The 15935-nt window shown below is 40.4% G+C and overlaps 1 protein-coding gene across 4 annotated transcripts in view; it reads left to right on the top strand.

The window, feature by feature from the left end:
• kiaa1549la (KIAA1549-like a) overlaps positions 1–11086 on the top strand; it is a 52798-nt gene extending 41712 nt beyond the window's left edge. For 3 of the 4 annotated variants that reach the window (XM_021575642.2, XM_021575632.2, XM_021575622.2), the window contains 4 exons: positions 601–743; positions 8011–8171; positions 8284–8357; positions 8458–11086. In XM_021575642.2, the coding sequence (XP_021431317.2) occupies positions 601–743; positions 8011–8171; positions 8284–8313 (334 nt within the window). In that variant the 3' untranslated portion in view covers positions 8314–8357; positions 8458–11086. The remainder of the gene's footprint in view (positions 1–600; positions 744–8010; positions 8172–8283; positions 8358–8457) is intronic. The other variant, XM_036958314.1, reaches the window with a different exon arrangement.
• Positions 11087–15935: the final 4849 nt, after the last annotated feature.

The raw sequence follows: 15935 nt of genomic DNA, 5'->3' as shown, positions 1-15935 counted from the left end.
ATCTTCTATTTCAGCTCATGAAGCATGGGACCAAGACTTTACATTTATAGTTTTGCTCAGTATACTTCTTTTGAAGGTCTATTTGTAACTAGCGTACTGTATCCTTGTAGCGTTTCCTATCCTAACTTTTGCTGTACTACTTTAGATGTTATGCTGCTCATGTGTTGTTGAATTTCTACTCTACTGTTATTCTGCATATTTTAAAACAGGGATGGGCAAACCTTTTGATCAATACATTTTTTGTTTTTGTTTTACTCATTCGGGTGTCAACTTACTGTTGCAAGTTAGAATAGTAGAATACACAAGGTGCAATTTAGAAATGTGGTTGTGCATCAGCAGTTTTTCTCTTGTTATGTCGGTCACTGATAGTCACTCCATTAGCCCATGTCAGCAAACATTTTTTTGATTGGTAAGCTATCTAAACTTCGTAATCATGGTGGAATTACCAGCCGGGGGCCCCCCATTGATTTTGTTAGTCCGTCTCACTCATATATCATATTAAAAATTGCTAAACATTTCTCTGCACCCTATTTCACAATGTGTAGAATTGCAGGAAAATTGTTGTAAAAGCTCATTTTGTCTTTGTCCCCCCTTCTGCAGTTCTACACCCGACATCAGCCTGAAACCTCGCATTTCTGAGGCTTCTGAGATACAGAATCAGCACAATGGTGCCACCTACCTGCCTATCAACAGAGCGCCCTTCCCTGCTGTCACTGTTGACCAGTCCATGACCAGCTACTCAGGTCAAAATATTAAATATTATATAATTATTCAGATATGGACTAGTAAATATACAGTGAGCACCATAATTAATTGGACAGTGACCATTTTTTTGTTATTTTGGTCCTGTACTCTAGCACTTTGAGTTTGAAAGGATACAATGAGGGTGAAGTGCAGACTGTCAGCTTTAATTTGAGGGTATTTTCATACATATCGGATGAACCGTTTAGAAATTATAGAAGCTTTTGTACATGGCCCCCACCCATTTTCGGGGCATCAAAAAACATCGGACAGTTTAACATAATGTAGAATAAAGTAATTATTGTTAATATTTGGTCGCATATCCTTTGCATGCAATGACTGCTTGAAGTCTGCGATGCATCGACATCACCAGACGCTGGGTATCTTCCCTGGTGATGCTCTGCCAGGCCTGTACTGCAGCCATCTTCAGCTCCTGCTTGTTCCTGGGACTTATTGCCTTCAGTCTCCTCTTCAGCATGTAAAATGCATGTTCAATTGGATTCAGATCCGGTGATTGACTCGGCCAGTCAAGGAGTTTCCACTTTTTGGCCATCAAAAACCCCTTCGTTGTTCTAGCAGTATGTTTAGGGTCATTGTCTTGTTGCGTGATGAAGTGCCGTCCAATGAGTTTGGAGGCATTTGGTTTTATTTGAGCAGATAAAATATTTCTGTAGACTTCAGAATTCATTGTTCTACTTCTGTCTGCAGTCACATCATTGACGAAGACAAGTTCCCTGTTCCACTGGCAGCCATACAGGCCCAAGCCATAACACCCCCTTGACCATGTTTCACGGATCAGGTGGGATGCTTTGGATCATGGGCATGTCTTTTTATTCTCCACACTTTCCTCTTTCCTTCACTCTGGTACATGTTCATCTTTGTCTCACCTGTCCACAATACTTTTTTCCAGAACTCTTGGGACTCTTTTAGGTGCTTTTTAGCCAACTGTAATCTGGCCTTTCTGTTCTTCAGGCTTATCAGTGGTTTGCATCTTGTAGTGTACCCTCTGTAGTCCTGCTGGTGTTGTCTTCTATGTATGGTAGACTTTGACACATCTACACCTGCATCCAGGAGAGTGTTTCTGATCTGTTTGGCTGTTGTCAGGGGGGTTTTCTTCACCATAGAGACTATTCTCCGGTCACCCACTACAGGGATCTTCCTTAGTCTACCGGGTCTTTTGCCATAATTGAGTTCACTGGTTGTTTTTTTCTTGTTAATGATGAACCAAACTGTTGACTTGGGCATGCCCAGGGTTTTTGCAATGCTCCTGATTTTCATTTCTGAGCCTTATGACAGCCATCATCATTTGCATCGACACTGCTGTCTTCCTCATGTTGTCACACCCCAACAACAACCTCCAAAGACAATAGCAAAGTCTAGAATCAATACTATTCATCAACAGCTCTCCTGCATTCACTAACGACACAAATGAATACACCTGCCTAACGACACACATCTGTGAAGGCAATTCAAAAAATACTTGTAGTACCTTAAAATGGGGGGACCATGTACAAAAGGTCCTGTCATTTCTAAACGGTTCATCCGATATGTATGTGAAAATACCCTCAAATTAAAGCTGACAGTCTGCACTTCACCCTCGGTGTCATTGTATCCTTTCAAACTCAGTGCTAGAGTACAGAACCAAAATAACAACAACATGGTCACTTTCCAATGAATTACGGTGCTCACTGTAAATACACAAAGTACCAGTCAAAAGTTTGGACACACCAACTCATTCCAGGGTTTTTCTTTCTAACATCAAAACTATGAAATAACACATATGGAATCATGTAGTAACCAAAAAAGTGTTAAACAAATCTAAATATATGTTATATTTGAGATTCTTCAAAGTAACCACCCTTTGCCTTGATGACAGTTTTACACACCTGGAACGCATTTGAATTGTGTGTGCCTTTTTCAAAGTTAATTTGTGGAATTTTTTTCCTTAATGCGTTTGAGCCAATCAATTGTGTTGTGACAAGGTAGGGGAGGTATACAGAAGATAACCCTATTTGTTAAAAGACCAGGTCCATTTTATGGAAAGAGCAGCTCAAATAAGCAAAGAGAAACGACAGTCCACTACTTTGAGACATGAAGGTCAGTCAATACGGAAAACTTCAAGAATTTGGAGTGATGATTGCTAATAATGGGCCTATGTACGCCTATGTAGGTATTCCATTAAAAATCTGCCATTTCCAGCTACAATAGTCATTTACAACATTAACAATGTCTACACTGTATTTCTGATCAATTTGATGTTATTTTAATGGACAAAACATGTGCTTTTCTTTCAAAAACAAGGACATTTCAGAATTACCCCAAACTTTTGAACGGTGGTGTATGTGTACAGTGGGGCAAAAAAGTATTTTGTCAGCCACCAATTGTTCAAGTTCTCCCACTTAAAAAGGCGAGAGAGGCCTGTAATTTTCATCATAGGTGCACTTCAACTATGACAGACAAAATTAGGGAAAAAAATCCAGAAACTCACATTGTGTAGGATTTTTTTATGAATTTATTTGCAAATTATGTTGGAAAAATAAGTATTTGGTCAATAACAAAAGTTTATCTCAATACTTTGTTATATACCCTTTGTTGGCAATGACAGAGGTCAAACGTTTTCTGTAAGTCTTCACAAGGTTTTCACACACTGTTGTTGGTATTTTGGCCCTTTCCTCCATGCAGATCTCCTCTAGAGCAGTGATGTTTTGGGGCTGTTGCTGGGCAACACGGACTTTCAACTCCCTCCAAAGATTTTCTATGGGTTTGAGATCTGGAGACTGGCTAGGCCACTCCAGGACTTTGAAATGCCTCTTACGAAGCCACTCCTTCGTTGCCCGGGCGGTGTGTTTGGGATCATTGTCATGCTGAAAGACCCAGCCACGTTTCATCTTCAATGCCCTTGCTGATGGAAGGAGGTTTTCATTCAAAATCTCACAATACATGGCCCCATTCATTCTTTCCTTTACACGGATCAGTCGTCCTGGTCCCTTTGCAGAAAAACAGCCCCAAAGCATGTTTTCACCCCCATGCTTCACAGTAGGTATGGTGTTCTTTGGATGCATCTCAACATTCTTTGTCCTCCAAACACGACGAGTTGAGTTTTTACCAAAAAGTTATATTTTGGTTTTATCTGACCATATGACATTCTCCCAATCTTCTTCTGGATCATCCAAATGCTCTCTAGCAAACTTCAGACGGGCCTGGACATGTACTGGCTTAAGCAGGGGGACAAGTCTGGCACTGCAGGATTTGAGTCCTGGCGGCGTAGTGTGTTACTGATGGTAGGCTTTCTTACTTTGGTCCCAGCTCTCTGCAGGTCATTCACTAGGTCCCCCCGTGTGGTTCTGGGATTTTTGCTCACCGTTCTTGTGATCATTTTGACCCCACAGGGTGAGATCTTGCGTGGAGCCCCAGATCGAGGGAGGTAATCAGTGGTCTTGTATGTCTTCCATTTCCTAATAAATGTTCCCACAGTTGATTTCTTCAAACCAAGCTGCTTACCTATTGCAGATTCAGTCTTCCAGGCCTGGTGCAGGTCTACAATTTTGTTTCTGGTGTCCTTTGACATCTCTTTGGTCTTGGCCATAGTGGAGTTTGGAGTGTGACTGTTTGAGGTTGTAGACAGGTGTCTTTTATACTGATAGCAAGTTCGAACAGGTGCCATTAATACAGGTAACGAGTGGAGGACAGAGGAGCCTCTTAAAGAAGAAGTTACAGGTCTGTGAGAGCCAGAAATCTTGCTTGTTTGTAGGTGACCAAATACTTATTTTCCACCATAATTTGCAAATAAATTGATTAAAAATCCTACAATGTGATTTTCTGGATTTTTTTTCCTAATTTTGTCTGTCATAGTTGAAGTGTACCTATGATAAAAAAATTACAGGCCTCTCTCATCTTTTTAAGTGGGAGAACTTGCACAATTGGTGGCTGACTAAATACTTTTTTGCCCCACTGTATATACAGTGCCTTGCGAAAGTATTCAGCCCCCTTGAACTTTGCGACCTTTTGCAACATTTCAGGCTTCAAACATAAAGATATAAAACTGTATTTTTTTTTGAAGAATCAACAACAAATGGGACACAATCATGAAGTGGAACGACATTTATTGGATATTTCAAACTTTTTTAACAAATCAAAAACTGAAAAATTGGGCGTGCAAAATTATTCAGCCCCTTTTCTTTCAGTGCAGCAAACTCTCTCCAGAAGTTCAGTGAGGATCTCTGAATGATCCAATGTTGACCTAAATGACTAATGATGATAAATACAATCCACCTGTGTGTAATCAAGTCTCTGTATAAATGCACCTGCACTGTGATAGTCTCAGAGGTCCGTTAAAAGCGCAGAGAGCATCATGAAGAACAAGGAACACACCAGGCAGGTCCGAGATACTGTTGTGAAGAAGTTTAAAGCCGGATTTGGATACAAAAAGATTTCCCAAGCTTTAAACATCCCAAGGAGCACTGTGCAAGCGATAATATTGAAATGGAAGGAGTATCAGACCACTGCAAATCTACCAAGACCTGGCCGTCCCTCTAAACTTTCAGCTCATACAAGGAGAAAACTGATCAGAGATGCAGCCAAGAGGCCCATGATCACTCTGGATGAACTGCAGAGATCTACAGCTGAGGTGGGAGACTCTGTCCATAGGACAACAATCAGTCGTGTATTGCACAAATCTGGCTTTTATGGAAGAGTGGCAAGAAGAAAGCCATTTCTTAAAGATATCCAGAAAAAGTGTCGTTTAAAGTTTGCCACAAGCCACCTGGGAGACACACCAAACATGTGGAAGAAGGTGCTCTGGTCAGATGAAACCAAAATTGAACTTTTTGGCAACAATGCAAAACGTTATGTTTGGCGTAAAAGCAACACGGCGTAAAAGCAACACAGCTCATCACCCTGAACACACCATCCCCACTGTCAAACATGGTGGTGGCAGCATCATGGTTTGGGCCTGCTTTTCTTCAGCAGGGACAGGGAAGATGGTTAAAATTGATGGGAAGATGGATGGAGCCAAATACAGGACCACTCTGGAAGAAAACCTGATGGAGTCTGCAAAAGACCTGAGACTGGGACAGAGATTTGTCTTCCAACAAGACAATGATCCAAAACATAAAGCAAAATCTACAATGGAATGGTTCAAAAATAAACATATCCAGGTGTTAGAATGGCCAAGTCAAAGTCCAGACCTGAATCCAATCGAGAATCTGTGGAAAGAACTGAAAACTGCTGTTCACAATTGCTCTCCATCCAACCTCACTGAGCTCGAGCTGTTTTGCAAGGAGGAATGGGAAAAAATTTCAGTCTCTCGATGTGCAAAACTGATAGAGACATACCCCAAGCGACTTACAGCTGTAATCGCAGCAAAAGGTAGCGCTACAAAGTATTAACTTAAGGGGGCTGAATAATTTTGCACGCCCAATTTTCCATTTTTTGATTTGTTAAAAATTAGTAATGCATCAGAATTAGTAATGACTTCTATTTTAGCCCTTGGCAACGCAGATACTCGTTGGTGCGCGCGAGCAGTGTGGGTGCAATAATTGAATAACATAGATTTCTACATTTATTTTGCGACGCACACACACGCGACGTGTCCGGTCTGGTCAGCATGTTAGCCAAATACATTTAAACTCAGTTTTTCACAATTCCTGACATTTAATCCTAGTAAAAATTCCCTGTCATAGGTCAGTTCGGATCACCACTTTATTTTAAGAATGTGAAATGTCAGAATAATAGTGGAGAGAATGATTTTTTTCAGTTTTTATATCTTTCATCACATTCCCAGTGGGTCAGAAGTTTACATACACTCAATTAGTATTTGGTAGCATTGCCTTTAAATTGTTTAACTTGGGTCAAACGTTTCAGGTAGCCTTCCACAAGCTTCCCCTAATAAGTTGGGTGAATTTTGGCCCATTCCTCCTGACAGAGCTGGTGTAACCGAGTCAGGTTTGTAAGGCCTCCTTGCTCACACATGCTTTTTCAGTTCTGCCCCCAAATGTTCTATAGGATTGAGGTCAGGGCTTTGTGATGGCCACTCCAATACCTTGACTTTGTTGTCCTTAAGCCATTTTGCCACAACTTTGGAAGTATGTTGGGGTCATTGTCCATTTGGAAGACCCAAGCTTTATTTTCCTGACTGATGGCTTGATGTCTTGTTTCTTCAATATATACACATTGTTTTCCTGCATCATGATGCCATCTATTTTGTGAAGTGCACCAGTCCCTCCTGCAGCAAAGCATCCACACAACATGATGCTGCCACCCCCGTGCTTCACGGTTGGGATGGTGTTCTTTGGCTTGCAAGCCTCCCCCTTTTTCCTCCAAACATAACAATGGCCTTTATGGCCAAACAGTTCCTTTTTGTTTCATCAGACAAGAGGACATTTCTCCAAAAAGTACGATCTTTGTCCCCAGGTGCAGTTGCAAACCATAGTCTGGCTACTTTATGGCAGTTTTGGAGCAGTGGCTTCTTCCTTGCTGAGCGGACGTTCAGGTTATGATGATAAAGGAATCGTTTTTCTGTGGAAATAGATACTTTTGTACTTGTTTCCTTTGCTAGGTCCTTTGCTGTTGTTCTGGGATTGATTTGCACTTTTCACACCAAAGTACGTTAATCTCTTGGAGACAGAACGCATTTCCTTCCTGGGTGGTATGGTCCCATGGTGTTTATACTTGTGTACTATTGTTTGTACAGATGAATGTGGTACCTTCAGGTGTTTGGAAATTGCTCCCAAAGATGAACCAGACTTGTGGAGGTCAAATTATTTTTTTCTGAGTTCTTGGCTGATTTCTTTTGATTTTCCCATGATGTCAAGCAAAGAGGAACTGAGTTTGAAGGTAGGCCTTGAAATACATCCATAGGTACACCTCCAATTGACGCAAATGATGTCAATTAGTCTATCAGAAGCTTCTAAAGCCATGACATAATTTTATGGCATTTTCCAAGATGTTTAAAGCCACAGTCAACTTAGTGCATGTAAACTTCTGACCCACTGGAATTGTGATACAGTGAATTATAAGTGAAATAATCTGTCTGTAAACAATTGTTGGAAAGATTACTTGTGTCATGCACAAAGTAGATGTCCTAACCGACTTGCCAAAACAAGAAATTTGTGGAGTGGTTGAAAAACGAGTTTTAATGACTCCAACCTAAGTGTATGTAAACTTTCGACTTCAACTATATATATATATATATGTGTGTTTTTCTGTCAAATTACTTAACTTCACTCATTTAACCCTCTGATTGGCTAACCACACTGCTCATCTCTACAGGAAACCCAATGACAGCAGTCTACGCCATATCAGCCAACCACCCTGGTTACTCTGACTACTTTGTCATGTCTCCACCATCGTCGTACGGAAGCCCATCTTGGATGTCCTACCCACCGGAACCTGAGGACATCCCACACCAGTGGAATGATACTGTAAATACTGTTAGTATCTGAACCAGAACAATGTCCCCGTATATTTAGCTTGTATAACAGATTGTTTGATCTGGATTCCTCACTATTAGTCCCTGTTTAAACCAGTCTCTTCTCTTTTCAGAACCCGTGTCATTTAGAAACCATTTGTTGAGATTACCTGATCTCTGGCATTGAGTGGAAACAGCATATATCTTGGTGGGCACACACACTTAATACAAGACAGCATTTTCTATCAATGATTTGGGTTTTTGTGGCTCATTTCCTTTCGTTACATTTCTTTCTCTTTGTCTTCCAGGTGTCCTATCGGTTGGGCAGTAGGGCCTCCCTCCCTCACAGTGAGTACCCCTGGACTAGAGCACCCTGCCCTCACTGTCACCCCTGGCACCTGCTGGCCTCTGGCCTGCCTCCTCAGCCCATCCAGGCCCCCCATGGTCTCTGAGCCCCAGGTCACACAGGCCTCACAGCCTCCATGTCAACTGCCACCAGCCAGCGGAGGATGGCCTAGAGTAGAGCAGCAGCATGGTAATGCCACATACAGCCTCTGCCCTGGTCCACACCATCCAACGACAGAGCTGGACTGACTGTGCTTTTTGATGATCCAAATTCTTTAATGGAAAGAAGAGTTTTACCTACTAAACTGATGGTTTATGTGTATTTTTTAAAATGACAAAAAAAAATAGTATCTAACTCGTCTTGAGCTGTTTCAGTTTTTGGATATTTGTGTGCTTTGTCATTTACTTTTGTGCATTACTTCTTATTTTGAATGAGTAAAACATTTAATGAGTGTATCTTGTGCGCTCACCTTAATTTAAGGAAGACATTTGTGCAAGAAAAGCTTTGGTGTGATTGGCATTGTCATTCTGTATTTCTGAAATGTACCCATGACCTTCAACCCATCAGATTACAGTAAAAAAGAAAAACACCTGTTCTGTCATTCATATGTTAATGAGGTGGGTCTACTAACCATGATTATGAAAAGCTGAATAGAGTCATATATTGCAGCACACAAATGATCTTACAATGGTTCTTTACTTGCAAGTGTTATTATGTATTTTGTATTTTGAGATTCTGACTTATATTGGGTCATATTCATTCACTGGACAGAGTGGTGATAATCAGATGTGTTGGATGGGCCACAGGAGTATTTATTCAATTTATTATGTAACATGACAGCATTAATTATTGAAGAGACTTTTACAAGCAGTGAGAGAGATATTTTCTGTGTATATTTTGACACAATTTTCTTGACATGTTGACTTGCTTTAATGCATTTTGAATTTGAAGGATGGTCAGATTGTTTTGAATCTTATTTTCAAATATGTCAAGTGTACCAACACTTAGATGTCTAACTACCAGGATCATCTAGTGTAAAACATGACCACCTTTCAAATGTATTAATTCATGTAAGTGCATATGCTGGTATATGCATATACACAAATACTCACTGGGTCATAACATAAGCAAAATGAAGGATAATGCTGTGTTTTACTAGTGGATTTCAAAACAAGGATAATGTGATGGCTAGGGCTCTTTACCATGTATTTGCTATTAGTTGAGTTAATCAGTGCAGTTTAGTGTAGATCAACAACCACCAAAACATGTAACCAGACTTGATTTGTATTACTGTGATATTGCTGATATTGAATATCTAATAATGACATAGCATTGGAAAGGTTTTTACATTTAAAAATGGTGACAGAATCAGGTTTAATGTGATGATAAAAAATTAAATACAGTTTGATCTATCACAATGTAGGGACATTATTAGTTTAGTCTGATATTAGATGAACAGAGCACTTTCTCATCCTGAGTTCCTGACCCCACAAAACTGCAGTATCAATGCAAATACTTTGTTAAGCATGCAATATTAATATCGAAAATATTAGAATAACTGCTTTTTAACAAATTATGAGTCATACTCAAAATTATAAAAAGATGCAAATACATAGTCAGTATCTAGTCCATTCGTTTGACTGGCTAGATGTCTTCAAATACATAGTCAGTATCTAGTCCATTAGTTTGACTGGCTAGATGTCTTCAAATACATAGTCAGTATCTAGTCCATTAGTTTGACTGGCTAGATGTCGTCAAATACATAGTCAGTATCTAGTCCATTAGTTTGACTGGCTAGATGTCTTCAAATACATAGTCAGTATCTAGTCCATTCGTTTGACTGGCTAGATGTCTTCAAATACATAGTCAGTATCTTGTCCATTAGTTTGACTGGCTAGATGTCTTCAAATGCATACCAACTGTTTCTACCTAGTTTGAAAAAATATATTTAACTATTTTTCTACAAAAATATGAAACCATTATTTTTACGTTTAAGCGTAATATTCCAAAGGAAGTATGATAAACCATGTAAAAAGCCCAAATGCAAAGACATTTAGAGAATCTGTGTGTTTTGCTCTGTAATAATACATAAAATGTCTACTTTTTCTGCTCTACACATACACTGGTAAAACATTCTTCATCTACTAGATTTAGTCACAGTAAAGTTTCACTAAACAATGTTGATGAGACTTATAATTCAAAAGGAGCCTATGAGTTGAGCATCTTTGCCTTTATCAAGCACAAACAATCTGGTTGATGCTTGGAATCGTCGTCATTGTAACTTGTATCGCTAAGAGACAAAAGGCACTCCCATTTGTTGAAAATAATATCATTGGTATGTTCAGTTACCCATATTTGAAGCTAATGAAGGGGAAAATGTGATTGAGTTGAACAGTCAAAAGGAACACAATGAAAGAGTTGACATAAATTGATGTACTCCTGATGCTTCTTTTACCTAATTTCTCTGAGATTAAATGTGATGATTAGCCCTGGAGGTTTCTGAAGGCACAGCAGTTTGAATCATGTTATGAAGAATGCAGTTGAATGTAGTTATGCAGAATTTTGGTGAAATAAAACCCAATAAATTACAACTTGGAAGTTGTTTCTTGAGTGGAACATTAGTTTTACAACCCTGAATGAAGAATAGCTACTTTCAGTAGGAACCTGTGAGGGATGTGAGGGAGATGGGAGTCCGTGTGTGACATTTTCTACTAGTTCAGTGAATAAATGTCAGGGTCTCACAGCCATCTGACAGTGCAATGTTCCCATTGTCTAAGGAGCTGAACGTCCCTAGAGGGAAACTCATTTGACCAGTGACGTTGAAGGATTTACAAAGACCACAGACCATGCTCCAGCATCTAAAATGACTTTTCTTGACTTTCTACAAGCAATGAATCCTGAATACAAAGCTTTTACACTGAACAATTTATTGTCCTCAGAAAGCTTTAAAATTGGTATTATTTTCCCACACATTATGATTAATTGCCGTTTCAGCCCTCCAAGGAGATGGTAACCACGTCAGGACCTTGACTCTTCAGTACAGTCTGAGACTACTGAGCTACATTAAGATAAACTTGTTTTAGGGACATCAATCCATATACACAGAGATCTAAAGTAATATTGGATTAATTCCTCTTATAGAGGCAGATTGTCAGTAAGCCTGTGAGTAAACCTTCAGGATTTTTTTTGTACTCAAGGCTTACCCCTAAAACATCAGGTCAGATCACGCATTGCTAATATGGTAAATGTGTGATCAACTGGCAGTTCATCTTTATCCCCACAAGGGGGAGGCAGAATTCCTGTAACTCATTAAGGTTTTCACAAATCTCACTCCATCTCCATTTTACAAAACCAAAGTCTCTGGCATTAATGGAGGTCTAGATGCTTTTATCTCCCATAATGCCCCTGGATTTTTTCTTAAACATGTTGTAGTGTTATTCAGACACGGCTCTCATCTAAGGGGCCTTCCCAGCTGGCAACACTGTTTGGAATGATGTCATGGCCTGCTCGCTAGCCTGCTGCTGGTGAGACAACCCTGTTTAACAACAACACATTACCCAGGTACCCCCTCCTCTGCGGCTCTGGAGCCAGGCTGATGTCCCTACCTGCTGAGGTGTCTGTTACACCTCATCCCGCTAACCATGGAACAACCCCCAGGCCCTGATGCAGTGACAAGAACAATCCCCTCTCTTCGCCACAGGAAATAGACCCTGTTCAAATTGTTCTCATCTGTTTCTTCCTCCTCTCCTACTGAGGTAGTCAACACACAGAGCACAGCCTCCAGAACCACTGGTTGTGCATAAGAAAAATATTTATATCCAAGGTAAACAGTTCTACTTAGTGGCAGGTAGCCTAGTCGTTAGGAGCGTTGGGCCAGTAACTGAAAGGTTGCTGGTTCAAATCCCCAAGCTGACTAGAGCAATGCACTTAACCCTAATTTCTCTGGATAAGAATATATGCTGAATGGTGATAATGTAAGCCAACCATGAGATTTGTCAAGCTGAAAAGTTCTGTTCCACTGGGCACAAACTGGTTGAATCAATTTGTCATTGTATTGTGACATGGAATCTACACTGAACAAAAATGCAACATGCAAAGTGTTGGTTTCATGAGCTGAAATAAAAGATCCTAGAAATCTTAATTACGCACAAAAAGCTTATTTCTCTCATATTTGATGCACAAATGTGTTTACATCCCTGTTAGTGCGCATTTATCCTTTACCAAGATAATCCAACCACCTGACAGGTGTGACATATCAAGAAACTGATTAAACAGCATCTTCATTACACAGGTGCACCTTGTGCTGGGGACAATAAAAGGTCACTCTAAAATGTGCAGTTTTGTCACACAAAACAAATCCACAGATGTCTCAAGTTGAGGTAGTGTGCAATTGGCATGCTGACTGCAGAAATGTCCACCAGAGCTGTTGGCAGAGAATGTAATGTTAATTTCTCTAACATAAGCTGCCTCCAATGTCATTTTAGAGAATTTGGCAGTACGTCCAACCGGCATCACATCCGCAGACCACGTGTAACCATGCCAACCCAGGACCTCCACATCCGGCTTCTTCACCTGCAGGATCGTCTGACACCAGCCAGCCAGATAGCTGATAAAGCTAAAAAAAATAAAAAAAATAAAAAGCATTGTTTTTGGGACAAGTCACATGTTAAACCTTGTTTAGATATTTTATTGAATTATGCAGCTCTTGAGCAAGTTGAGGAGACTAAACTGCTGGATGTAACCTTTGATAGCAAGCTGTCATGGTCAAAACATATAGGTTCAATGGTTGCTAAAATGGGAAGAGGTCTGTCCATGATAGGGCGTTGCTCTGTCTTCTTGACATCTCAGTCAACCAAGTCCAGGCCCTATTTCTGTTACACCTGAACTAGTGCCCAGCTGTGTAGTCATGTGCGGCAAAGAAGGACATAGGTCAATTTCAGTTGGTCCAGAATAAAGCAGCACGTATCACACTTAGATGTACACGAAGTGAAAGTGCCAGTAACATGCATGTCAGTCTCTCCTGGCTCAAAGTTGAAGAGAGATTGACTACATAACTATTGGTCTTTGTGTGAGGTGTTGATGTGTTGAAGATACTGTACTGTCTGTTCAAGCAGTTGGCACACAGTTCAGATACTCATCAGTACAACACAAGACAATCAACCAGAGGTCTCTTCACAGTCCCTAGGTCCAGAACAGAGGTTGAGAAACACACAGTTCAGACACTCATCGGTACAACACAAGACAAGCAACCAGAGGTCTCTTCACAGTCCCCAGGTCCAGAACAGAGGTTGAGAAACACACAGTTCAGACACTCATCGGTACAACACAAGACAAGCAACCAGAGGTCTCTTCACAGTCCCCAGGTCCAGAACAGAGGTTGAGAAACACACAGTTCAGACACTCATCAGTACAACACAAGACAAGCAACCAGAGGTCTCTTCACAGTCCCCAGGTCCAGAACAGAGGTTGAGAAACACACAGTTCAGACACTCATCAGTACAACACAAGACAAGCAACCAGAGGTCTCTTCACAGTCCCTAGGTCCAGAACAGAGGTTGAGAAACACACAGTTTTAAATAGAGCCATGACGACATGAAACTCTCTGCCAGCTCAGGTAATTCAAGCTAGTAATAAAACCAGATTCAAAAAACAAATGATACCTTACTGCACAAAGGGGCTGTGAAGAGACACAGCCATTTTAAATATATTGTGTTGTAATTTGCACTGTATTATGTATCAGACCGAGATATTCTGTGTATATACTGATGTGTAGGCTGTGTGACACTTTAAATGTATGTATTTCAGTCCTTGACTAATTGTGTTCCATACTATGTATTATGTCATGTTTCATGATCCTAATAAATACCAAATACCAAACTGTTGGTTTGCACAACCAAACAATTTCTGCACAAACTGTCAGAAACCGTCTCAGGGAAGCTAATCTGCGTGCTCGTCGTCATCACCAGCCTCTTGACCTGACTGCAGTTCGGCGTCACAACAGATTTCCGAGGGAAAATGCTCACCTTCACTGTCACGCTCTTCACTGATGAATCCCGGTTTCAACTGCACTGGGCAGATGGCATGTATTGCGTTGTGTGGGAGAGCGGTGTGCGGATGTCAATGTTGTGAACACAGTGCTCCATGGTGGAGGTGGGGTTATGTTATGGGCAGCCATAAGCTACTGACAATGAACATAACTGCATTTTATCAATGGCAATTTGAATGCACAGGTGCATACTCACCAGACATGTCACCCATTGAGCATGTTTGGCATGCTCTGGATCAACGTGTACGACAGCGTGTTCCAGTTCCTGCCAATATCCAGCAACTTCGCACAGCCATTGAAGAGGACTTGGACAACATTCCACAGGCCACAATCAACAGCCTGATCAACTCTATGTGAAGGAGATGTGTCATGCTGCATGAGGCAAATGGTGGTCACACCAAATACTGACTGGTATTCTGATCCACTCCCCTACATTTTTTAAAAGGTATCTGGGACCAACAGATGCATATCCCAGTCATGTGAAATCCATAGATTAGAGCTTAATTTATTTATTTCAATTGACTGATTTCCTTATATGAACTGAAACTCAGTAAAATCTTTGAAATGGTTGCATATTGCGTTTATGTTTTTGTTCAGTGTTGTGTTGTGTTGTGTAGTGGGTTTGCTGGCATGCACAAAAGAATATACAAATGTGGCGATTTTAGCAGGCATATTTATTTTTTATTTTTATGCATGACAGCAACACAACACAATATTTTAATTGCACTATAACGGTGACAGACAGTGCCCACGTAAAGCTGTCTCAACAGCAGAGTCCCAACAGCAGTTTTAACACCTTACCACTGGCTATCAGAATACCTGCTAGTGAAGGTGTCAGGAGCTTGCAGGGATTTGTAGTCTTGTATGATGTCTACTCTGATACTAATTAACATTTTCAAATCTGAGAGTAAATAGAGCTGAATCTTGTCTGACATGGTTATCAAACACCACGCCAGGGTAAGCCTACACAGGAACACAGCCCTTATTTTAAGTGTTCCAAAAATCACCATTGGGAAAAATGAATGATGGAAATATTATTGGAACTATTTTTCCCTATATATGGCGACCAGAGTATGAGCGAGGGGATGTGTTGAAAGGAGTGTGTGAAAAGCGGATCAGCTACAGTCAATATTTGGACATTGACCAAGTAATCATTTGGCTCTGTACGCCACCACAATGGATTTGAAAGGAAACAATCAAGATGAGCTGAAAGTTTGAGGGTAATTACATCCAACTCGAAGGGAAAGGTGTAGGATTTACAGCACTTTTTATATGTGGTCCCCACAATTTTATTATCTTAAAATTAATTGGACAAACTAACAATCATAAATTAAATTGTGAGTTTTAATACTTGGTTGCAAATCCTTTGAGGTCAATGACTGCCTGAAGTCTGG

The sequence above is a fragment of the Oncorhynchus mykiss genome, chromosome 2 (genome assembly GCF_013265735.2).
Source record: "Oncorhynchus mykiss isolate Arlee chromosome 2, USDA_OmykA_1.1, whole genome shotgun sequence".
Lineage (NCBI taxonomy): Eukaryota > Metazoa > Chordata > Actinopteri > Salmoniformes > Salmonidae > Oncorhynchus > Oncorhynchus mykiss.
The sequence above is the reverse complement of the archived record's forward strand: the minus strand, read 5'-3'. Positions and strand labels throughout refer to the sequence as shown.